General features: G+C 44.5%; 1 protein-coding gene across 1 annotated transcript in view; it reads left to right on the plus strand.

Annotated features, from left to right (window-relative positions):
* Nucleotides 1-25,469, plus strand: part of col13a1 (collagen, type XIII, alpha 1) — a 230,775-nt gene that overhangs the window by 162,942 nt on the left and 42,364 nt on the right. The window contains exons 23-28 of the mRNA XM_060854140.1: nt 2,037-2,081; nt 14,539-14,583; nt 15,893-15,925; nt 16,034-16,069; nt 21,745-21,789; nt 22,618-22,704. Of these exons, the coding sequence (XP_060710123.1) occupies nt 2,037-2,081; nt 14,539-14,583; nt 15,893-15,925; nt 16,034-16,069; nt 21,745-21,789; nt 22,618-22,704 (291 nt within the window). The remainder of the gene's footprint in view (nt 1-2,036; nt 2,082-14,538; nt 14,584-15,892; nt 15,926-16,033; nt 16,070-21,744; nt 21,790-22,617; nt 22,705-25,469) is intronic.

Genomic DNA, 25,469 nt, shown 5'->3' on the forward strand with positions numbered 1-25,469 from the left:
AATAGTGAGGGTATTTATGTGCTGTAAGTGTTGACTTGCTGCATTCCAGTTAAATTGGGATTAATGCATGTGTCCCTGTGTGTTGCATCATAAAATTCACAAGGAACTCTGCCCAGATGCCACCTTCTACCCACAGTTGTGCTGAAATTGCATATTTCACATTGCCTTTGCTGTTATACATTGTCTGGAACTCATTTCACTCTCTCCCGCTGTATCCCGCCTTTGGTCAACCACTGCTTATGTGACGATTACCAATGCTGTTAATGCAGTAATTTTTTTTTTAGAAAGGAGCAATTTATTCAATAATATTTATGAAGAAATTTCATTGCTTAAATTGCACAGTTTAAGTTCAAGTAGAAAGGTTATAGAAATTAAGAAACCTTGAAACTAGGAGAATTTGGCTGAATGTTGCTTTCAAGTGATCGCTCCAACACAGTTACCTAATATTAAAGAACTGTTCAAACAGTATAATTAAAAAGCTGCTGTCATTTCTAAGCCACCAGATATTGAAGGTTGAAGCCATGCAGGATGTCAGTCCATAACAAACAGAAATGGGGATGTACAGATAGTTGTTTGATCATACAGAACTTGACAGTTGCTGACAAAAGATCCAATTTGTCGAAGCTTTTGCCAACTTTCATCAAATAGAGCCAACCTGGTTTAAAGTTTAAACAAAGCCTGACAGGTAACTGACAGCTGTCATTACCTGGTGCAGTCTCCAAGGCAACACCTCAACCAAACAGACCCCACTTACTGATATTCAGCACTTTCCTCTTGTTATGTATACATTTTTTCCCTTAAATTGGTATTCCTACAAACTGTCCCGATGGGTACTTGGCAAGAAACTTTGATAAAATGTCTTTTTTTCAATAATACCGAGAGATTAACCTTTTTAAAGCATGAATGGTATGATGTTCTTTATTGAATTTCAACTTGCTCCCTGTATTTAAAATCCTCATTGTATTTAATTGGTCATTGTAGAGACAACTGGACTTCCATTTGGCATCAAGAGAAAACTTGTAGTCTTCTGGGGGACAGGCTGGAGAGTGGCCTGAGAGAGGAGTGGGGAGGACTTGGGTGGGCCAGAAGAGGATTCTGGGTGAAGCGAATCCATCTGCTCTGCCTACCTCATTAGAGCAGGATTTTCTAGGCAGCCAGAGGGTCACTGCAGTCCACAGAGTGGGGGCAGAGCTGATGGGGAAATGGCCAATAGCTTCAATTAAAACCCAATTCTGACCCTTTAATGTAGATTGCAAGCGTTGACCTGGCCCCTACCTCTCTCATGTACCTGTAAAAACAACGCGGGAGACTGGGTCAAAGCTTTGGATAGGCAATAAACCAGATTGTTATCATTGTATGCACTTGGTATTGACTCCAAAACTAGCCCTTTTTACAACTGGGAGGAAATGCACAACATTAGCAAATGGGAATTCTGCCCCATTAGACCATAAGATATGGGAGCAGAAATTAGGCCATTTGGCCCATCGAATCTGCTTCACTATTTAATCATGAATGATAAGTTTCTTAACCCCATTCTTCCACTTTCTCTCCGTAACCTTTTATCCTCTTGACAATCAAGAAGCTATCTCCATCTTAAATACACTCAATGACCTGGCCTCTACAGCCTTCAGTGGCAGTGAATTCCTTAGATTCCCCACTCTCTGGCTGAAGAAGTTTCTCCATATCTCCATTCTAAAAGGTCTTCCCTTTACTCTAAGGCTGTGCCCTCAGGTCCTAGTCTCTCCTACCAATGGAAACATCTACCCAACATCCACTCTGTCCAGGCCATTCAGTATTCTCTAAGTTTTAGTTAGATTCACCCCCAACCCTCTAATCTCTGACCCCTATTGATTAGATCCCACAGGTTAAAGATTTGTTGATTGATATTGACTGGTCTGGTGTGGGATTTCAGTTGCACTGCAGTATTTTTGATGCAGAAGACAAATGTAACAATTGTTCATCAATAGTCCTTCTCACATGTGACTGCTTTCCATTCCATTTTTGCTTTGCTTAACTTTCATTCCCCCCTCCTACAGGGAGAACCGGGTGAAGTTGGCCGTGTTGGTGCGAAAGGAGAAAAGGTAGTTTTAGATCTTGCTTCAGGATTTTGTTTTATTATTGTGAGTTTCCAACTCCATAAGGGTCCTGCAGGATCACTAATATTTAACAACTACTGTATGCTTAGGTACTGCTTTGAGGTAGGATTGAAAAGCTCTCATTTTTATCCTTTCTGCCAATCAGTTGGAAAAATTGGAAGCAAATGTTCTGTCATGAGGCTCATTATTGGAAGAATAATGCCAGGTTGAACATATTAAGAACGATATGAGATTTAATGTAACCTTTTTTTAGTATAACACAGATTTGCTGGACCATTACTAGTCTTTGAACAACAAAGGAATATTCCATGGCCAAATCCTTTGTCCATTAAATAAAGAATGGCATTAATTTATTTAATTTTGAATTAATTAATTCTTCTGTTGAATATAATGAACAAAGTAAATCCAGGCAAACGGTGTTCCTCTGTTAATATCTGCAGCATATTATCTTGAGGCTTAAAGTTGAAAATGTAGCTTTTTTAAAAAATGTTTTTGAATAACAGACCCCCTGTAGTAGTTTACAGATCAGTTGTGGTGCAGTGTTTTCCCAGAAACTATTTCTGGTTTAGAATCTGCTGCTGGTGATATTAGTGCTTTAACTCAATGTACGTAACACTCTTTTGTCCATCCTGATACAGGCCTTAATCTATTTTGTTTCATATCATCAAATAAAATAACCAATGGATATCATCTGAATGTGCTTGTCTCTGGATGTGGCATTCAAGTGTAAGGATTGTTTTGTAATGTATTTGACCTGTGTTACATGTAACATTATTGGTTGTTATATTATCACTGGATGCAAAGTTGAAATGATGAAAATTGTTGCTACTAGTTACACAGTCTTCAGAGTTAAGAATTTCTACGTTGCGCATTGTTAAAAAAAACCTTTCCCTTGACATGCAAGCTTAAATATAGCATCATCTACATCCCTCTGTCCGCGTGTCCCTCTGAACATCTCTCATAGACTCTAATATTCATGGAGAACATTCAGCTACTGTTCCTGATTTCAGCTGACATTCTTAGCTCAGTGGGTGGCATTTTCACTCCTGATCAGGGAAATCATATTGCCAATCCCCACTCCATAGAATTGACTCCATAACGAAGGCTGACACATCCAGTGCAGGACTGAGGGAATGCTGCACTGTTCAAGGTGCCATCCTTTGAATGAATCATTAAACTAGAGTAGAGAGAAATTTCCTCATCACCATTTGGAGACAAGCTGGGAAGTTTTTCGACTGTCCCGGTGATCTCAATGCATCAAAAAAGCATATTATGTGCGTAATTTTCTGAGTTGCTTGCAGGAGTGTGCTATGTGTCAATTAGTTGTTATGTTTGCCTGCATTAAAACAGCAAGTACACTTTAGAAGTATTTTTTAACATTGGAGTGCTTTGGGTCATTGAAAGATCCTGGAGATCGCTGTGTAAAAGCATCTTCACCATTGTCAGCTTAAAGTTGGTTTAATTAATCCTTCAGGATCATATGACCAGTTGGCACCTCTCATTGTGTGGCCTAACAAATTTGAGAAGATGTGAAACCTACCCAACTGTTAGAGATAACTGTTTCAATCACTAGCTGTGGATTCTCAAGTTAGAGTGAGTTAGATTTGCTATTATTCCAGGTGTTTGAAATGCTGTATGCACACAGTTTTCAACTTCAGATGGACATCTAGGCCAGATTCTTACAGGGCTTAGATCAACTTGGGCATCGGTGAGATCTGTGGCAAAATCGGAAAAGGTCATTGACCTTTTATACGACACTGCCGATTGTTCCTGTGGACCATTGAGAAGGCCTCTGCCATTCCTCTGTGGGGAAGGGTCTTCTCCTTTGCAGCCTCCCTTGACTGGGATGCTCTGATCCCTGGCACAGAATCGCGACATCACCTCAGACCCCATTCTTGACGAAGCTTCAGGAAATGCCACTGTTCACTTGGGGACATGGCATTCCTTTTAAAAGACCAGGGCAGCTGGACATTGGGTGAATAGTTGCTGAATGATGGGTTGTTCTGGGGATGCAGCATAGTAACATGGAGATAGACAGATCAGAGAGCGGCTAGGTAAATAACAAGGTGTGTTTGGTGAGGTACAGTGAGAAATTTCACTGGACCTTATGGCAAGAATCCCTCTGGAAAATTTGAAGGAATTTGCAGTTAACCCAAAAACTGTAAGATTAACTCTTACTTTCTATATTTAATCAATAATGGTGCATCCATTTCGGATTGTCCTATTAGCAAGAACATATTTATTGTAGTAACTTTACAGATGTGCAATACAGAATATCTTGAAATCTGAGCTGACAGCTTAGATCCAGATATGTTACGTTTCCCACTTTGCAACAGTGACTGCACATTGGCTGTAAAATACTCCAATGTGTTCAAAGGATGCTACATAAATGTTAGTTCTTTGTTCTTCCTTTCCAAATCAAACTCAAAGTAAATGTAGCCACATTGCATTTTTTCTTTGAAACTAGCTATCTGACTGGCTGCAGTGAGCAGGGGGAATGATTTTCCTCAGTAAAATAGATTTAAATATCTATGAAAATTAAAGATGTGGTTTTTTTTAGCTGCTGATTTACTAAGTAATTTCATCCCGAGTTATATAATCTCAGTGCCATGTCTTTTGAGAGATCACAGCAATTACTGACAGTATCCTGTCACAGTATCCTGTCCAAAAGCTGGTGTGAAAGCAGATAATAAAGAGTGAATATTTACCCCCATTTGATCCAATCCCAATAACTTTATGCATGGAGTTAATTTCTGATTCAATCTGAAGCTCCTCTTTCTCTCTCAATGATAACATTTATATTGAGGATCTGTAGCATGTTGTTATCATGCAAAACATGTGTATCACCGGCAAGAACAGCATTTACTGCTTGTTCCTAGTTGCCCTTGAGAAGGTGATGGTGATCTGCTGCAGTCCATGTGCTGTAAATACACCTGCAATGTTTTTAGGAATTTTGACCTACCAACAGTGAAGTAACAGCAATATATTTCCAAGGTACGATGGTGAGTGACTTGGAGGGGGACTTGAGGTTTCTATTGTTGCTGCTTGCCTTGGTCTTCTCACAGGTGAAGGTCTCAGGTTTGGAAGGTACTGTCAGTGGCTCTTCGGAGAGGCGCTGCAGTCCATCTTCAGTACAGTTCACATCACAGCTACTGTGCACTGAGTGATGAGCAGAATAAATATTGAACGTGCTGGATGTGGTGCCAATCAAGCGGGGACTGCTTTGTCCCAGATGGTGTCAACCTTCTTAAGTGTTATTGGAGTTGAACTCATCCAGACAAGTGCGGAGTATTCTATCACACAGCTGGCTTGTGCCTTGTTGGATGGTGGGCAGGCTTTGAGGAGTGAGGGAATGATTAGTTAGTACAGTATTCCAAGCACGTGGAGAAAGTGAGGACTGCAGATGCTGGAGATCAGAGTTGAGAGTGTGGTGCTGGAAAAGCACAGCAAGACAGGCAGCATCCGAGGAGCAGGAGAATCGACGTTTCGGGCATTAGCCCTTCATCAGGATGATTCCTAATGCCCAAAATAATTCCTAATGAAGGGCTACCGCTCGAAACGTCGATTGTCCTGCTCCTCGGGTGCTGCCAGGCCTGCTGTGCTTTTCCAGCACCACATTCCAAGCATGTGGCCTGTTCTTATAGCCACAGTACATGGCTGTTCTAGTTAAGCCTTTAATGTTTGGTAACACCCACTCCCCCCACTCTCCCAGGACATGACTAAAAGGGGACTTCTGTGGAATGGAAAGGTGAATGGTTAGATTCTCTGTGGGAAATGGTGATTGCCCGGCACTCGTGTAATGTGAGTGTTATTTGTTGAGAAGAGGCTTAAGGGCAGGTCTTCCAGGATTTTGAACGGACATTTGTTTTCAAGAAAGTTCAGATTTGGAAACCTATAATGTGTTGGTGTGATAAAACGTCGAGTTAACCTTGAAGTAGAATTTCCTGTTCCATTATGCCCTGGCTCAGTTGGCACACAACATGATGGAATTGAGCAGAGAAAGCTCTTTCCCAATTCGGGGAGGGGGCAGGGGGAGCGCAGCTGATGTTTTTGGGATGCATTCAAGTGGTGTGTGCCTGGAAACATAAAATCCCAATAGGGTGGACAGAGGCCATTCTACCCATTTGAGTCTGCACTTACATCCTGAAGAGCATCTCATCGAGACCCATCCCATTCCCCATAACCCTGCATTTCCCATGGCTAATTCACCTAACCTGCACATTCCTGGACACTATGGGCAATTTCCCATGGTTAATTCCCCTCCAATCTGCACAGTGAGAGGAAACTAGAGCACCTGAAGGAAACCCATGCAGACACAAGGTGAACATGCAAACTCCACACAGACAGTTGTCCGAGGGTGGAATCGAACTCACATCCCTAGCGCTGTGAGGCAGCAGTGCTAACCACTGAGCCACCATGCTGTCCACTGCTCTCTGTATGGCTGAGGTGATTGCACAGAGCATGCACAGCGACTGACAAACATGACTGGAGGTGCTGAGATCCGCTATCCTTGCTCCACAATCAAAAGGTGAAAGCCTAAGGAAGGGTCACGTGAACCTATTTTGAATTCAGAGAGATTAGAATTTGCAAACTGAGATATTGCTGCTAGTTATCAGTAAACAACAGGACTTGGCACTGGGTTATACAACATGTCTGGTGTTGAACTATATTTTAGTGATAAATGCGGGCACGGTTTGTGCTCGATGGCTGGCTGGTTCTGCTCATGTTCTAAGAGTGCCACCTGCTGGCATCATTTGATGTTTGAGTTGGTGCAAATGGAAAAGATCATCTTTTTGCATAAATCGCTTCACCCCCAAGTTCAGCAGCTGTACTTTCTGATGCCTATACCCACCATACTTTAATTCTCACTTCAACATGTTCCCTTAGGTGCTTTCACTGTTAAATATGTAACTTATCTAACTTTCCAACTTGTACATACGTAAGCTGGTAACTTATTTAACCTTCTTCATCAAGACTTCTCAAATGTTTTTCTCCATTTTCCTCTGTTTATAGCCTTTTCCTCCTGTTATTGCTCACTTAGAAACAAAGGAGCAGGAGAAGAATATTCATTCCTTCGAACTCGCTGTGCTGTTCTGGGTCATGGCTGATAGCTCCCTCAGCACAATTTCCCGCATTCAGCCGTTAATATCGAGAAATTTATCATTTTTTGACATCAATATACTCAACAGTTGATTTTCCCCAACCCTCTGGGCTAGAGAATTCCAGCAATTCACCACCCTCTGAATGAAGACATTCTCTTCATCTTAATCCAAAATGATCTACCCTTTACACTGAGATGATGTCTCCTGGTTGTGGTTCAGGAGAAAAGGAATCTTCCTGCATCCACCTTGCTTTTAAATAATGCAACTTCCAGAAAAGAACTGCTGCCTCACAGCGCCTGAGACCCGGGTTCAATTCCCGACTCAGGCGACTGACTGTGTGGAGTTTACACGTTCTCCCCGTGTCTGCATGGGTTTCCTCCGGGTGCTCCGGTTTCCTCCCATAGTCCAAAGATGTGCGGGTCAGGTGAATTGGCCATGCTAAATTGCCCGTAGTGTTAGGTAAGGGGTAAATGTAGGGGTATGGGTGGGTTGCGCTTCAGCGGGTCGGTGTGGACTTGTTGGGCCGAAGGGCCTGTTTCCATACTGTAAGTAATCTAAGTAATCTAAGAAACTCTTTTCATTATTAATGCAATAATCGGTGATGACTCATGCCTCGACCTTTCTCTACTTGAGAAATGATAGCTACCAATAATAGTTACCAATGAGGTGCTTTGCATCTGTAAACTAAAGAATGTTCAGAAAATTTAATTGCAGAAAAGCTAAAGCTGTTAAAAACCTGTTTGTTATTGAGATTCAATTCTGGCAAATTTCTGAGAATCCGGGCCAAAAGTTCCATGATTTAAAAAAAAACCCAACATTCTGAAAGAACATGGACTTGTACCATTTAAAATAATAAGACAAAACCTTTGGGAATGTCTTGTTGTGGTGTGTTGGACCGCTGCCCTTTGTATTTCTCTGAACTCGAGTTAGAATGCAACTTCAAGTCTGCCACTGTTCAACCATGTAAAATAGTTGAAGCAGAGAACAGTACAAATCCCAAATCTTTGGCCAAAAACTTGCAGCCTAATTACATTGGAACCAATACTGTAGTCAAGTACATCAGTGCTGGTGGTCCAGTAATTTGTTGTGACTCCCAGCCAGAATCTCGGGACGTCAAGTCCCAGAATTATCCTGCTAGATGCCCTTTGGTTTGGAAAGTTGGTGCAAACTTTTCTCTGGGTTCAAAGTGTGAGATTTATAGGCATAAGTTAAGGGTAATGAGAAATGGCAGGGTGAGTTGTCCACGTTTACACAGGAGTGGAAGGATTGCACTTGCTAGATGCAGAAATATTTAAATCCTCCTGGTTATTCTTCTGGCTTTTCAAATAAAATGATAAAGCAAAATAGTCACAAAACCTCAAGATGTAAATACCATATGTGACAGTCTTTAAAAGCCACACCAAAGATTGGAAAATGAATATGTACTGTTAAAAACTCTTCCACACGAATCGTTCAGTTGATGTATTGTTCCCCAAGCAGCTTAATTGGTTATGCATATGGTGAGAAAATAAGTTTCATGTTCATTCTCGCTATTGTCTCTCGGCTTTGTTCCACAATAAGCAGCTGCCAGGCATTCCAAATAAAAGAGTGTGTTAATTGTGGATGCTGGAAAATACTGGAAATGCTCAGCAAGCCTGGCAATATTGGTGGAGAGAGAAACAAGGTCAATGTTTCCCGTCTGTGACCTTTCATGAGTTCAGAAATACTCATCGATGTAAAACAAAGAACTATGGATTCTGGAGACCTGAAACAAAAACTGTTCTGACAAAGGGTCACTGGACTTGAATCATGAACTCTGTTTCTCTTCCCACAGATACTGCCAGACCTGCTGAGTTTTCCCAGCACTTTCTGGACTTGGAGACGTAGCATTCTTCCATTTCCATACAGCATTTGACTAGGTGCAGCTCAAAACCTTGATGTACTATATAAGGGTTTTTGGAGCTGTGGGTAATATACAGTATTAGCAGGGAAGGAGAATCGTTTCATTGAGAAAAGGCAGAGAGTCCGAATGATTGGGACATCTTCAGGCTGGTGGGCCATGACTAATGGAGGGCTGTCAAAGAGGCTGAGAACAATGGATCTTTGTTTGCTGATGATGCAAAGTTTAGTGGGAAGGTAAACTGTGAAGAGAGCAGCTGAAATGAGTGGGCATCAGGGTGGCAGATGGAGTACATTGTGGGGAAGTGTGAGGTTATTCACTTTGGTTGCAATAACAGAAATATAATATTTGTAAATTTTGATGTCCACGGAAGTTTTGTGCATTCCTACAAGGAACACAAAATTAGCATGGGGGGTCGACCAAGTAATTAGGAACGCAAATACTATGATGGCCTTTATTGCATGAGATGGAAGTACAAGAATAAAGAAGTTCTGCCCCATTGTTTTGGTGAGTCCCTGGAATCCTGAGTGCAGTTTGAGAAAGGATATTCTTACATTGAAGGTGGTGCAGTGGAGCTCATTAAGGGGGATGTGAGCAGGTTGATCTATGATCAGAGGTTGACTCGGATCTCAGGAATTTAGAAGAAAGTGAGGCGATCTCACTGACATTTATAATATTCTGAAGGGCCTCAATAAGGCAGATGCTGAGAGAACTTCCACAGGTCGCGGACTCTCAATCAGCCTTCGGATAAAGGATCAAATATTTCAGATAGAGATGAGGAGGAATAACTTCACCCAAAGAACAGGGAATGTTTGTAATTCTCTTCCCTGGGGATTGAGTATTAGTCTGAGGTAGAAAGGTTTTGATCTCCTCAAACTGGAGGACATGGCGAGTCTGCAGGAAAGTGGATTTGAAGGCCGAGTTCAGCCATGTTTATATCAAATAGGACAGCAGACTCGATGGGCTGAATCGTCAATTCCTGTTGTATTTGCTAATATTGTGTAATAGCCCTGTCTACGTTGATTTAAAACCTTGAGGAACAGATTGGCATCTAAATTATTTTGAAAATGATATTTGAAGGGTTGTATTATTTGGCTGCTATGTACAATACATCTAACTTGTCCACATTTAGAAAATAGAACTGGAGTTTTTACACAAATGTTGGCAGGCAGAGAGGGGAATAAATCACAGGGCAACTGATGGTGAGACTTTAAACCAAAGTGTGGAAACGTATTTTCTGGTTTTAACCCTCAATGTTCAGCAATGAATTGAAAATTAAAAATAAATGATTTATGAAAGGGGAAAGAATAATATGTACTATTATAAATTATTGTGTAAGCAGGCTGTATTGTCATTACCTTTAATACATAAACAAAATGTTCAAACTTCATAAAATAGAACTGGGACTAATCCGTGCCTGAGTTTTATCTTAACAATTTCTACTGCTTTGAGGATGATTACATGAAGAACCACCACCGTCTCCAAACCTGCATCCTCCTGCCCCCCTCCCCTTCCCCTCCCATGCCATGGCTGCTGTCCCTCTGACATGGTCTGCTCCCTATCTCTCCCTCTCTATCTCCTGATCAGCAGCTTCTCTTGAGCCAATGTTTGGATGGTGAAGTCTCTCCCTGATCTCTAATTGGCTGAACTTTGAAAATCCATGCGGCCATACTGTAAGCACCACATACAGAGTCATGACCCAGAACTAGCTCCCCTTCTTTCTGATCTCTGACCCCTGCTTAAAGATCCAGCCCAGAAAGCCTATTCAGAGTAAATATGCAGTGTGACTCCTCACTCCAGACTAAATTGTGTGGTTTTACATTGACCTCAATGTTTGGACAGGAACAGTTCTGCTCTTTGTATTTTTTCTAAAATTCTGTAGCGTTCAGAAAAATAGCTTTGCATTAAACTCTAATCAGTACAAAATTAAATGAATCATCATTATCCATTGAGTATGATGTTTCTTAGAATAACTTCTGATGTTTTTAGTTTTCCATTTTAAATCTCAATGTAGGAATTTTAAGCTGATGTATTTTGCACATGTTTTTAAGTAGATAATAGTCCAACAAATCTGTTAGCCATTAGCTCTGGAGCTTCTAACTATAGATAGATTATGTTAATTAACGGAGTTGACTGTAACACAGTCTGGTAATCAGAAGGTTATAACTCTGCCTCAGACTGTGTTTTCTCATCAGAAAGATAATTATGTGAGACTAAACATTCTGCTATTAGTGATACGCTGTTAGTTCCTCATTTGGTTTGAGTCAGTAGTGCTCTATAAAAAATTTATATATGCAATGAATAAGGCTTTATTCTTCAATTTCAAGAGCAAGGAGTTGCAATCATTTGTTTGAAATAGCACTTTAATCTTGAGAAATGATGAGTGACAGTAGGCTGGAGATTTAAGTTCCAACTTTTCAGTTCCAATGTTTGGAATCAAAATGATTTTCAAGAAGCATGAATGTACTGGCAAGAGTGAATCTCTGTGTTTGATCTGTAATTATTTATAAAATGTTAGCTTCTCTGTTTGCTTGTGAAATGGAAGCTATTGTGCAGGTATGCGAACATTTCATGGACAGAAACACAGATTGTCAAGGTACCTCATTTATTCTGCTGTTTGCTGGGAATCATTAGTCAAAACATACAGACCACAACCATGGGGTTCCAGAGTCTGTGCCATTAACTCAATCTAGGAGGAGCAGTACCAGCTGCACTTGGTGTTCCAAAAATCGGAAGTAGAAACATAGCCAAAGAGGTTGTACTGGCCTTGAAACGTTAACTCTTTCTCTGTCCACAGACGCTGCCAGACCTGCTGAGTTTCTCCAGCACTTTGGTGTCTTTGAAGCCTGGTTTAGCAACGCTGGGAAGTGCCTTTTGGTGACTGTTGTGTGAAACAGGATTGAAACTGTCTGGGGCACCATTGTGTGAATGCAGACAACTAGGGATGGGGAACAAATGCTAAGCCAGCCAGTGATGCCCTGGATGAAGTAAAAATAATTCGCCCATGGCAGAGTGAAGAGTGGCCGATGAAGTGTAATTTAGATAAATGGAAGGTGCCGCATTTTGGGAAAGCAAATCTTAGCAGGACTTATGCACTTAATGGTAAGATCCTAGGGAATGTTGCTGAACAAAGAGATTTTGATATGCAGGTTCATAGCTCATTGAAAGTGGAGTCACAGGTAGATAGAATAGTGAAGAAGGCGTTTGGTATGCTTTCCTTTATTGGTCAGAGTATTGAGTACAGGAGTTGGGAGGTCATGTTGCGGCTGTACAGGGCATTGGTTAGGCCACTGTTGGAATATTGCGGGCAATTCTGGTCTTCTTCCTAACAGAAAGATGTTGTGAAACTTGAAAGGGTTCAGAAAAGCTTTACAAGAATGTTGCCAGGGTTGGAGGATTTGAGCTACAGGGAGAGAATGAATAGGCTAGGGCTGTTTTCCCTGGAGTGTCGGAGGCTGAGGGGTGATCTTATAGAGGTTTATAAAATCATGAGGGGCATGGATAAGATAATTGGGAAAGTCTTTTCCCTGGGGTGGGGGAGTCCAGAACTAGAGGGTGTAGGTTTAGGGTGAGAGGAGAAAGATATAAAAGAGACCTAAGAGGCAACCTTTTCACTCAGAGGGTGGTACGTGTATGGAATGAGCTGCCAGAGGAAATGGTGGAGGCTAGTACAATTGCAACATTTAAAAGACATCTGGATGGGTATATGAATAGGAAGGGTTTGGAGGGATATGGGCCGGGTGCTGGCAGGTGGGACTAGATTGGGTTGGGATATCTGGTTAGCATGGACGAGTTGGATTGAATGGTCTGTTTCCATGTTATATATCTCCAAGCCTCTGTGAAATACACTTGGACATAATCTTCTCTTTTGTTGAAGTGACAGTGGTAATCCCCAGTTGTCCTTAAGGTTCCTGTGAGCTGCCTTCTTGAAGTGCTGCTGTCGATTTGGTGTCGGTAACCCTGCAATGCTGTTAGGGAAGGAGTGCCAGGATTTTGACCCAGTAACAGTGAAGGAACAAGTATATTTCCAAATCAGGATGGTGAGTTACTTGGAAGAATTGTGCTAGTGGTGGTGTTCCCATGTATCTGCTGGCCTTGTCCTTCTGGATAGTAGTAGTCGTGGGTTTGGAGGATGCTTTCTCAGGTTCACATTGTAATCTGTTGGTCACTGCTTCCTAGAGAGTTAATTGAATGTTCTTCTCACTGAATTGACACAAAAGAGATCCTGACAAAGGAAACGTGAGCTGCAATGGGTAAAGATAATTCTAAAGGTAACTCTAGTGTAATGGCCAAGAATAGGGCTGACGGAGAATCCAAACTGCAGCAAGGTCAATGTTGTTGAGGGTGCAGCTAAACAGAATCTGCCCCTCACTACCTGTGGGTCTGCTCCCACTCTCCTCCTTCAGGGGCCTGCCTGGTCATGATGTGCTAGAGAAAATCCCCCTCCTGATCTAACTACAAGAGGCTCTTGGATTGAAATAGACTGAGTTTATTGCATGCTAGCAACTAGTTACAGGTTAGATTGACATGAAGATTACTCCAGAGTCTTTGAAGACAGCTAGATGATGGATGTTCCTCCGTTGAGATTGAGAACTGCTCTTCCCACAAATCCATATGACCTCATCATAGTGTGGTGCTATTATTAGCCCTTTCAGGTCCACATACTATAGATGTTACCTCCACAACATGGTTGAACATATTTATCATTATCATCACTGCTCTTGGAAATCCAGATTAAACCAAAATTCTGAGCAAGTGTCAACAACAGAAGTGAAAGAGAAATGAAATAATTTTGTTGTTACACTTATTAGGCACAGTCAATATGTTCAGGGCATCAACAGGAACTCTATAGCCAACGATTCCCTTATTGAATTTCAGTCGTGGGGCAACGATTTTGCCCCTAAGCAGTTTCACAAGCAGTGGGGAGGTCTTCATGTCACCAGGAACTGAACCAATTCTGACTCTTTTAAGTCTCTGAAATTCAAAACATTGCTATTTCATTGATTGTAACATCATCAAGGTAGAAGTCAGCTCACTCTGTAACCCATCAGCAGTGTCTTAGTATTTTAGTCCAATCCAAAATCTGTTGTTCCCAGTGGGGCTGTTTAATCTTGGATGAATTTGACCTTCAGTCCTGGTTCTGAGAAACCTAATGATCATACACTCACATTTTAACCTTGGAGAGAAGATTTGCCATTCAGCATTCATTCACAAATATAGTCAGAGACTGTATAAACCAATAACATCATCTGATGATGGTTCACTATCAGTTGGTTGAAATAGGAATGGAATATGTTACATATATATCCAGATAAGATGGTCCTACTCTTTTTGCTTCATTCCTAGCTCTTCTTCCTCTCCTGTTCTTCTGTCTTTGTCTCTCCTCATTCCCACTCCTCCTCATGTGTTTCTTTACAATATTTTCCAGTTATACATGTCCCTGCTTTCCTGTTTTCTGTAGGGGGAGATTGGAAGACCTGGTATGCCAGGAAAACCAGGAGCAAAGGTATTCCACACTTCAGTTTCTGCCAAAACCTGTTTACACACTAATAAAATAACAAAACTTCAAATCACTTCAAAGTAAAAGTATTTTAACTTTTGTTATTCCACTGTGAAGTTGACTAATCAATCTCAGTAGCTAGAAGCAGACTACTGCTTTATTGTGTCAGTATTTTCCAGAAGTGTTTCCAAATGGCTATTAAAAACATTGTGGTTTGTTTAAGATGTACCGAGGATATTGGGGAGAGTTTGCCAAAATTTTGACAAATTAACTGAAGCATGAGTTTTGGTAAAGGTAACAATAAAGTTATCATAGTCCTAGAAGGGCAGCTCTCTTAGAGAGAGAGAAAAATGATTGATTGTGGTTTAACCTAAAGGTCTCTGTGCCTCAGGCAAGGGGAAGGAGAGTCCTTCATGGTAAACTCAGCTAGTGCAGACATTGTTGGTGTCACTCTGCATTGTAAACCAGCTGTCCAGCTAACTGACCCCCAAGATAATTGATACTATAGTAATTTGAATCAAAGTATGGGCTCCTGTGGCACAGTGGTATTATCTCTGCCTCTCAGATAAGAGGCCTGTGTTCAAGTCCCACTTGCTCCAGTGCTGTGTAACACCATCGTTGAACAAATTAACTTGAAAATAACCTTCAAGTTGAAATCACCCATCAACCACCCCTCTTCCTTTTCCATGGAGTTTGATGTGAGATCATTGTTTGGAAATTATTCTTGAGGTATCCTCTTTATATTTCAAACACGTGAGATGTGTTTTATATGGCTAGTAATGAAATCAATTTCAAAATAACATTAGTTTATAAAGCTGAGCGCTAAACAAGGCACAGGATTTTGTGGGAAGTGGCAGCTGTCCATTGCTGCCTTGAACTTCTTACTAATATTGCTGTTATAAACTCCACCACACTAACTTCTCCCCAGCCTCCAAATCCCAGTCAATCCAAATCCTTTCAATCTATCCAACAAAATAGCCCAAAACTCATTGAATGTCTGGATGCCTATTCTTTGACCGTTCTTTCCCCCAGGGATTTATGAAGTATAATCATCATTATTGATTGATTTTTGAGGGTGTGTGTTATCCAAAAGATTTAATCTGTACAATCATGCACAATATCTCAATATGTGCCAGATAGCTCACTTGACAATACATCCCTGGTTTCCTCCAAAAATCTGTTTCTGACTAAATCATTGGCGTGTGTCACAAAACCATTCGATCAGTGTTTCTATTACTCAGCTTCGTTTTATAAAGTCATCCATTTACCTTGTGCTGATTTCTGACTCCTGCTATTTCCTGTCTTTAAACTATAGGGGTCACTTGCTTCAACTGTACCTGGGCTGAAGGTTTGTTGCAGTGCAACGCATTCATTCTTTTTTTGCTTCTGTCTTCTGTCATTGTCTCTCTCCATTTCTTACCTCTTTTCCCCTGATTTCACTTTTCATTGGGTACAGGGGGAGCCAGGACAGACTGGGCCAGCTGGACAAAAGGTAGACTTCCAAATCATTTCACATGCAGAGTCCTTGTGGTGCCTTTTCAGAATGACCTGTTCTTTGTGCACTTTGTTTGATACTTAACAATTGCATCAAGGTGACTTGTACTGTGTCATAGATGACCAGTTTTAACTAGAACTTGTGACTCTTTTATCAGATCGGTTAACACTTTTCCTTTTCTCTTACAACTACATTTACCTTCATTTCCTTTCCATCACTGACCTCCTTCCCATTTCCATCCTTCTGGATTGCTCACTTGCATCATGTCTACCTTCAGCACTTTGGAATGCTTTTGCTTTTGAGAAATGTGCATGCAAATCTTTGTTCAGTCCCAGAGCTGGTCATTCTCATTGTGTTCAGTCTTATTGGTCAACGTCAACACACAATTTAGCGATAGAGGTTAAATCATTGAACTTATCAAAGAGGGAAGCCTTTAACTAAAAATGGAGGTGACAGTGAGTGTACAGGATCCTGAAACATGCTGCCTGAAAGCATGATAAGGGTGCATTCAACTGCAGCTTTTAAAAGGGAATCAGATAATGATCTGAATAGAAAGAAGTTGCAGAGTGTCAGGGAGCCAGCAGGAAAACAGTGGGTAGAATGGCCCCATTCTGCACTGTGACCATTTGATGATTCTATTTTGGGTGTGATGATGAGAACGAGAAGAGAAGCAATCGAGCTGCTCAATTCGACATTTATTACAATGGTATTTGAACAGCTGATGATATTTGAGTTCCAAAGCCCTTCCTGCTGTTTAACATTCATAATTTAATATGTTTTATAGTCAGCACTGCTCCGTATAATGAGCTGTAAGAGTTTTTTTGCAGAATCCCTGATAATCATGAAAAATTAAAGTCAGCTGGATATAATGAGACAATCCAGTAAGTGTCAGAGCTGACAGCTTCATCATATGTCAGTCTCAACTCTTGGAAGTGTAGAACAAAATAGAGCCATTTCCCGACATTGCAATGAGGCTTCATCACAATATCTGTTGCCCAGTTTATGTCCATTCTTTTTCTCTCTCAGTGAGTCCTGTATCTGAATCTCCAACCTTCACATTTGAGACAGGTCCACACACCCTCACAGAAAAGAGAGGCCATACAGTCTGAGTCTCACTGACTGAGGCAATTAGTGCACAAATATTTACCTTAAGCAAGCTACTGCTAATTATTCGCTTACAGAAAACTAACTTTGCAATGAGTCAGCATGGGTATTGTGGAGGTTTCTATAGTTTAGTGTGAGCATGCACACAATACCACTCATTTCTCACCTGATCACTCGAGTTCTCAATAAATGACACTTGGCAAGTTCGATTAGAGAGCATTGTGCTCAGGCCTAGCCTCCCTGTTAGAGAAAGGGCAGAGAGGCACTGGTGAATTGATTAAAATGTGGAACACACTGCATTGTGGCTCACAAGTATTGATGCAATGAAGCCGAATTGAGATTGAAGAATTGTTCAATTGGTTTCAGTCAAAGAAATTGTGAGAGTGCTCACTGGAATATAAACACCAGCCAGGAACAGTTTAACAGAATGATTGATTGGCTTCTGTGTGATAGATACTGTGGAATAGAATGGATGCAATTCCCATATGGATTCTTATATGTACACACTTTGCTTCATGGATTTTAGTGTAAATGGCAGTATAATTAGAGTTTCCAGTTTGTGAGGATTGAGAGTTGAATATAATCTAGGGTCAGGTGAGTTAGTAGTTAAGAAGCTATTCTGTATTTGTTATACTTGCAAATTTAATTCTGACAATGAACTTAGCAATTTGGAAATTTTAGACTGCATGAAATTATAACTGAGATGTAGGAGCAGAACTGGGCCATTTGGTCCATTGAGTGAGCTATAACACTTAGAGACCCTGGCTGATCTGAGAATTCAAAGTTTGTGCGAAGATTTGTAGCTCGGGTGCTTGTTGTAGTGGTTCTGTTCGCCGAGCTGGAAGTTTTTGTTGCAAACGTTTCGTCCCCTGGCTAGGAGATCTGAGAATCCTCAACTCCAATTTCCTGCCTCTTCCTCATAACTCCTGATTCTTTTATTGATCAAACATCTATCAGCCTTAGCCTTGAATACACTTACTACCCAACCTCAACAGCCCTGTAGACCTTATGTCTGAAACATTGACTCTCCTGCTCCTCGGATGCTGCCTGGCCAGTTGGGCTTTTCCAGCACCACATTTCTCAACAAAGAATCCCAGAGTCATTCCCATCCAAAGGAAGAAGTTGCTCCTCTTCACTGTCTGAAATGAGTAACGCTGTCCTCCACTCAGGGAAACCACCTACATTGAATAGAATCCCTACAGTGTGGAATCAGACCATTCAGCCCTTTTGAGTTCACATCAACCTCTCTCACAGCATCCCATCCAGACTCTTTCCCTGGTAATTTCCATGGCTAATCCATCCAGCCTGCATATCCCTGGACACTATTAGAAATTTAGCATGCAAATCCACCTAACCTGCACATCTTTGGACTGTGGGAGGAAACACACACAGATATGGGGAGAACATACAAACTCTCCACAGTTGCCTGAGGTTGGAATCAAACCCTGGTCCCTGGCACTGGCAGGCAGCAGGGCTAACCACTGAGCCATCATAACCTCTCAGCATCCAGCCTGTCAAACCCCAGAAAACAAGTTTTAGTAAGTTTCTCTCTCATTCATCTGAAGTCCACTGAGTACAGGGCCCAACCTATTCAATCACTCCTCAACAGAACATTCCTTTATTCCCAGGATCAACCTAATGACCTTTCTGTGGACACCTCTCACAGTAAACACTGTTGACATGTATTACACCTCCCCACTGAAGTCCCTGCACACTCTGGCTTCGAACTGAAAACGAATTCTGATATTCTAGTTATAATTGGTAGTATTTGATAATATACATGTCCCAGGCTTGTGTCTAATTAGTATCGTTTAAGAAAAGTATAAGATATATACTCTATCTTGGTGAGAAATGAAGTGGGAAAATACATCTGGGGGGGCATTCATTTTGGGCTCTCCTATTTGAAATTGCTTTTGCTGGTGTGCATTTTGCCAATAGCTTTACAATATGATAACATATACAAACACAAAATTATTAACATATAAATATTAGTTCTCGTGTAATATTTTCATAGAGTTGAAATCCAAAACAGGATCCACACCTGCACTCTGCACATTTTCAGTCTGTTCCCATCTGCTTACATGCAGCTGTCAGCTGAAACTAGCGAGCACAGATAGATCTTCACCAGTACATCCAGAATATTGCAGGAAACTTTGTTTGAACCGAACCTTGATTGCGACAGAGGAGAAACGTCAGACTCAAAATAACAATTACCAGTTTCAATGCAATCATAAATAAAGAACTGTCTTTTCAGTGTGAAATGTTTAAAGCTTAACTAGAAAGAACTTCCTTTTAAAAATAAAGTTAGAAATCACACAACACCAGATTATAGTCCAGCAGGTTTATTTGAAATCACAAACTTTCAGAATACTGGATTTCAAATCAACTTGTTGGACTATAACTCGGTGTTATGTGACTTCTGGCTTTGTCCACGCCAGTTCCAATGCCGGCACCTCCACATCATGGCTACCATTTCTTTTTAAATGGCCAATGGATCAGAAACTATTTGATAAAGTTTAGAGTGTATTTTTGAGCAAATTAAATCTCATGGAATGAAAGGCAAATGAGTTACTCAGAGGAAGAATGAAGCTTCACGCTAATAACTGAATAAAGAATTACTTAGAGCACAATTTTATTAATAAAGAAATCCCAACAATCCCAAATGTTGTTACCAAATGGGACGGAAGGGAATAAAATAAGAATCAAAGAATCTTGGATCAATTGAACAGCTGGAGTAAGAAATAGCAGATGAATCTTAAGTTGATTGTAAGAGAGATAAATGGAAGTTAATAAGTATTTAAACAAGAAATGTGAGGATGTGGTATTAATTTGACCCAGTTACTGACTGTCATTATTCACTGACCACTGTAAGTTACCAAGAAAGCTAATCACAGGTTGAGAAGAGCCTCAACAGTATTTGGCTACAAATTGAAACCAGCTGTCCTACCCCACAGAACTATTGTGCAGCTTAAATAGCACATTGGCTAAAGGATATTAATACTTTACAGAGGATTTAGGAAAGATTGATGGGAGTGATTCTACGGCTGGGAGTTTCTGGGTTGCAAGATGAGATTCGCTTAACTCAATATGTTTATGTTGGAGATTCGCAGATTGAAGAGGAATGTGGCTTGAATTTTTTTTAGATGATGCCTTAAGTAGATTTGCTATCTTGGTAGTGGGTGTTCAAGACTTATTTTGTTTTAGTTCTGCAAAGTTCCTTTTGAAATGCAGTTTTGGCAATATGTAAGTCGTTGTGAGTGACTGAAACTTTAATGAACAATGTTTAGTGAGCAGTCAAAGCCAAACTGATGAGACACAACAGGAGAGCAAGGTTATGGGATGTGTTTACATCTTATTGATTTGTGAGGGTTTTAAGGAAGGAAAGATCTTGCTCACCCACAGGATGTGGGTGTCAGTTGGACAACTCCAATTGTTCATCTGAGTCACTTGCTAGGTTCTCCTCTACAAAAAATGAGTGAAACAGGTAGGTTTCAATAACATTGGACACCATTGATGAAACCTTTTACTCCTGACTTAGCCAATTAACTGCATTTAAATTCCTCAACAGCCATGGTGGGATGTGAACTTCTACCTCTAGATTGGTATTCTTGCAAATTGTCCTGATGAACATGAATAAATAATGAAGAATATCTCTTTTCTTCAGCAATATAATCTCTAATTTATTAGTGTTTGCTGGTCATGTGATGTAAACATCATGGGCAGAATTTCCTCCTCATTGGAGATAGCAACAAAAGGAAATAACTGATAGTATGAGTTAACGTGCGAGAGATACTGGAACCCTTATTGCCACCTCTGAAATTAAGTCCTGGGCAAGAAGGTCATCTGGGGACTTCCTCAGCTCATCATCAATAAAAGCCCTAAAGTGGTCAATTAACTGCCTTAATATGCCATCTCCCCGACTACCTGCCCTGCCGGGGGGCAGAGAGGAGACCATTTTCTCACCTGAACAGCACCAATCAGCCAATTGCAAACCAATTAGAGGCAGGAATGTTGGATAAGGACGTGGTCCCTGAAACCAACCCCCTGCCCTTGACTCTGACCCTCCAAAACCTACAGTCTTGGTGACCACCCCCTGCAATGATTTGAAGAATAAAAGTATCTGGCTGCTTATCAGCTGATCATCACCAGAGTAGGCCGTGGCCAGGTGCCCTCAGCCTGTGATTGGCCAATAGCTTCTGACGAGTTCACAGTGCCTGATGGATGAGCTTCTTGCGATTTCAGCTCTGAATGAGCTGTTCAGTTCATGATCTAGTGAATGATCTCACTGGTGGGATGTTAGTGCCACCAATCACACTCCCCCAATGTCTAGGCCGGGTTTTGTTGATGATGTGTACCTTTCCATGTCAGAATTCATTCTTGGTACAGTTCCTGTGCCCTTTCCGGTCCTCAGAGATGGATATTCCATTGGTTTCATTTGTAAAAAGTTGGAGGTTTTTTGTTATTTCGAATAAGTCTGTAATTTTCTTAGAAATTGAGAAGTTGCGAGACAGACATATAAAACTGGAAAAGGGCCTAATCGCTAATGTTTGTGTGTTTAACTTGTTCAGGGTGAAAGTGGCATTCCAGGGAAAGATGGTGCAGTTGGCCAGAAAGTAAGTCGATTCTCATCGATATGTCACATAGGTAAACAGATATGGTTGAGGAGTTCACTTCATTGTTAAAAATGCTCAAATATTGATAGAAACTATGCTTCCCCAGAACATTATCTGGGTCTCTGGATTAACAGTTCAGCAATAATACCACTTGGCCATCAACTCCTCAAGTTCCACTCATGCTTCACCTCCACCACACTGACCTCGAATGGCTTTCCATCCATCATTGCCTCAGTTTTGAAATTCTGTCTAAATCCAACAGTCGACTTAAGCTTTTCCATCTCTGTAACCTCTTCTAGCCCAATCCTCTGAGGAACTGTTCTCCCAGCTCTGTCCTATCTCCCTTCTACCTCACTCTTGGCAGATATACTTTGCAAGTTTCTCTCGAAACCATCCTGCCTCTCTCCTCTTTTAGGGCCACCTTTCCAACTTATTTCTTTCACCAAACCTTTAGTCACCCATCCTAATATCACTTTTCTTCAGTCAGCATTCATTTAGTAGCGCTCTGTGAAATACCTTGGGGCATTTTGTAGGCACTATGTAAATGTAAGTTTATTTTCAGCTGAACAGCGTTCACATGGCTTTGCAATTTTGTAAATTAAAGTTATTGCCCAATTTTGCTTTGGATTAAATAATTGAATACGTCACTGATTTGGTAGCCATAGAGTTCAGGATGCGATTTCTTTAAGTAAATGCTGACATTAAAATGTATAATCTGTCCATACATGCCCTTAACTCTAGAGTTGAAGATGATTCATTATCATATTGGGTTTAGTGCTCTGTCTGTGGCCATGCAGAACCCTGTGACTGTGTGCTCTTGTTAAATAGGGCGATCCCGGAGACCCAGGAACAGCTGCTGGTGGAGTAAAGGGTGAAGCAGGTCCTCCAGGATTACCTGGTCCTCCTGGTCTGAAGGTTGGTGTCACTACAATCATTTATTTATTAATTGTTCTTCTCAGGACTTTACAAATGGATCAACCAAACACGCCAGCATTCTGACACTTGAGACAACTTCAGAACAAAAGAAAGATTTGCATTTATCTAGCACCTTTCACAACATCAGGACATCACAATGTGCTTTGTAACTTATTAACATAGTTCAGAAGTGGGATCGACCCTGTAACATAGGAAAGTAACAGCCAATTCACTCACAGCAAGCTTCCACAAGCAGGACTGGATCATGCTCAAACCACCTGCTCTTTGATAATCTTGTCAGAGAGATAAATATCTCACAGGAGGGCAGGACAAGGGGCGAGAAAATGTTCCTCTGTCCTTCTTCAGAATGCTGTCTCTGGATATTTTATGTTCAAGTGACCAAGCAGAAAGGCCCTAGGTTTGACATTTCTGAGTGATTTCACTTCTGACACTCCCTCAGTAATCTCCCCAGGACAGTGCGGCTCTCCCCGGGTCGGTGCGGCTCTCCCCCGGGACGGTGCGGCTCTCCCCCGGGACGGTGCGGCTCTCCCCGGGACGGTGCGGCTCTCCCCGGGACGGTGCGGCTCTCTCCCGGGGCGGGGCGGCTCTCCCCCGGGAAGGTGCCCCTCTCCCCGGGACGGTGCGGCGCTCCCCCGGGACGGTGCCCCTCTCCCCGGGACGGTGCGGCTCTCCCCCGGCACGGTGTGGCTCTCCCCCGGGACGGTGCGGCTCTCCCCGGCACGGTGCAGCTCTCCCCCGGCACGGTGCGGCTCTCACCCGGGACGGTGCGGCTCTCACCCGGGACGGTGCGGCTCTCCCCCAGGACAGTGCGGCTCTCCCCCAGGACGGTGCCCCTCTCCCCGGGACGGTGCGGCTCTCTCCCGGGGCGGGGCGGCTCTCCCCCGGCACGGTGCCCCTCTCCCCGGGACGGTGCGGCTCTCTCCTGGGGCGGGGCGGCTCTCCCCCGGGACGGTGCGGCTCTCCCCCGGGACGGTGCCCCTCTCCCCGGGACGGTGCGGCTCTCCCCCGGGACGGTGCCCCTCTCCCCCGGCACGGTGCGGCTCTCCCCCGGGACGGTGCGGCTCTCCCCCGGGACGGTGCCCCTCTCCCCAGGACGGTGCGGCTCTCCCCCGGGACGGTGCGGCTCTCCCCCGGGACGGTGCGGCTCTCCCCCGGGACGGTGCGGCTCTCCCCCAGGACGGTGCGGCTCTCCCCCAGGACAGTGCGGCTCTCCCCCAGGACGGTGCGGCTCTCCCCGGGACGGTGCCCCTCTCCCCCGGGTCGGTGCAGTGTTCCCCAGGGACGGTGCGGCTCTCCCCGGGACAGTGCGGCTCTCCCCCGGGGCGGTGCGGCTTTCCCCCGGGACGGTGCGGCTCTCCCCGGGACGGTGCGGCTGTCCCCCGTCACGGTGCGGCTCTCCCCAGGACGGTGCGGCTCTCCCCCGGGACGGTGCGGCTCTCCCTGGGACGGTGCGGCTCTCCCCGGGACGGTGCGGCTCTCCCCGGGACGGTGCGGCTCTCCCCGGGACGGTGCGGCTCTCCCCGGGACGGTGCGGCTCTCCCCGGGGCGGTGCGGCTCTCCCCCAGGACGGTGCGGCTCTCCCCCAGGACGGTGCCCCTCTCCCCCAGGACGGTGCGGCTCTCCCCCGGGCCGGTGCGGCTCTCCCCGGGCCGGTGCGGCTCTCCGCCGGGACGGTGCGGCTCTCCGCCGGGACGGTGCGGCTCTCCCCCGGGACGGTGCGGCTCCCCCCCGAGACGGTGCGGCTCTCCCCCGGGACGGTGCGGCTCCACCCCAGGACGGTGCCCCTCTCCCCGGGACGGTGCCCCTCTCCCCGGGACGGTGCCCCTCTCCCCGGGACAGTGCGGCTCTCCCCCGGGACGGTGCCCCTCTCCCCGGGACGGTGCGGCTCTCCCCGGGACGGTGCGGCTCTCCCCCGTCACGGTGCGGCTCTCCCCGGGACGGTGCGGCTCTCCCCGGGACGGTGCGGCTCTCCCCCGGGACGGTGCGGCTCTCCCTGGGACGGTGCGGCTCTCCCCGGGACGGTGCCCCTCTCCCCGGGACGGTGCCCCCCTCCCCGGGACGGTGCCCCTCCCCCCGGGACGGTGCGGCTCTCCCCCGGGACGGTGCGGCTCTCCCCGGGACGGTGCGGCTCTCCCCGGGACGGTGCGGCTCTCCCCGGGACGGTGCGGCTCCCCCCCAGGACGGTGCCCCCCTCCCCGGGACGGTGCCCCCCTCCCCGGGACGGTGCGGCTCTTCCCGGGACGGTGTCCCTCTCCCCCGGGACGGTGCGGCTCTCCCCCGGGACGGTGCGGCTCTCCCCGGGACGGTGCGGCTCTCCCCCGTCACGGTGCGGCTCTCCCCCGTCACGGTGCGGCTCTCCCCGGGACGGTGCGGCTCTCCCCGGGACGGTGCGGCTCCCCCCCAGGACGGTGCCCCTCTCCCCGGGTCGGAGCCCCCCTCCCCGGGTCGGAGCCCCCCTCCCCGGGACGGTGCGGCTCTTCCCGGGACGGTGCGGCTCTTCCCGGGACGGTGCGGCTCTCCCCCTGGACGGTGCGGCTCTCCCCGGGACGGTGCGGCTCTCCCCGGGACGGTGCGGCTCTCCCCCGTCACGGTGCGGCTCCCCCCGGGACGGTGCGGCTCTCCCCCGGGACGGTGCCCCTCTCCCCGGGACGGTGCGGCTCTCCCCCGGGACGGTGCGGCTCTCCCCCAGGACGGTGCGGCTCTCCCCCGGACGGTGCGGCTCTCCCCGGGACGGTGCGGCTCTC

This window comes from Hemiscyllium ocellatum, chromosome 43 (assembly GCF_020745735.1).
Source record: "Hemiscyllium ocellatum isolate sHemOce1 chromosome 43, sHemOce1.pat.X.cur, whole genome shotgun sequence".
NCBI lineage: Eukaryota > Metazoa > Chordata > Chondrichthyes > Orectolobiformes > Hemiscylliidae > Hemiscyllium > Hemiscyllium ocellatum.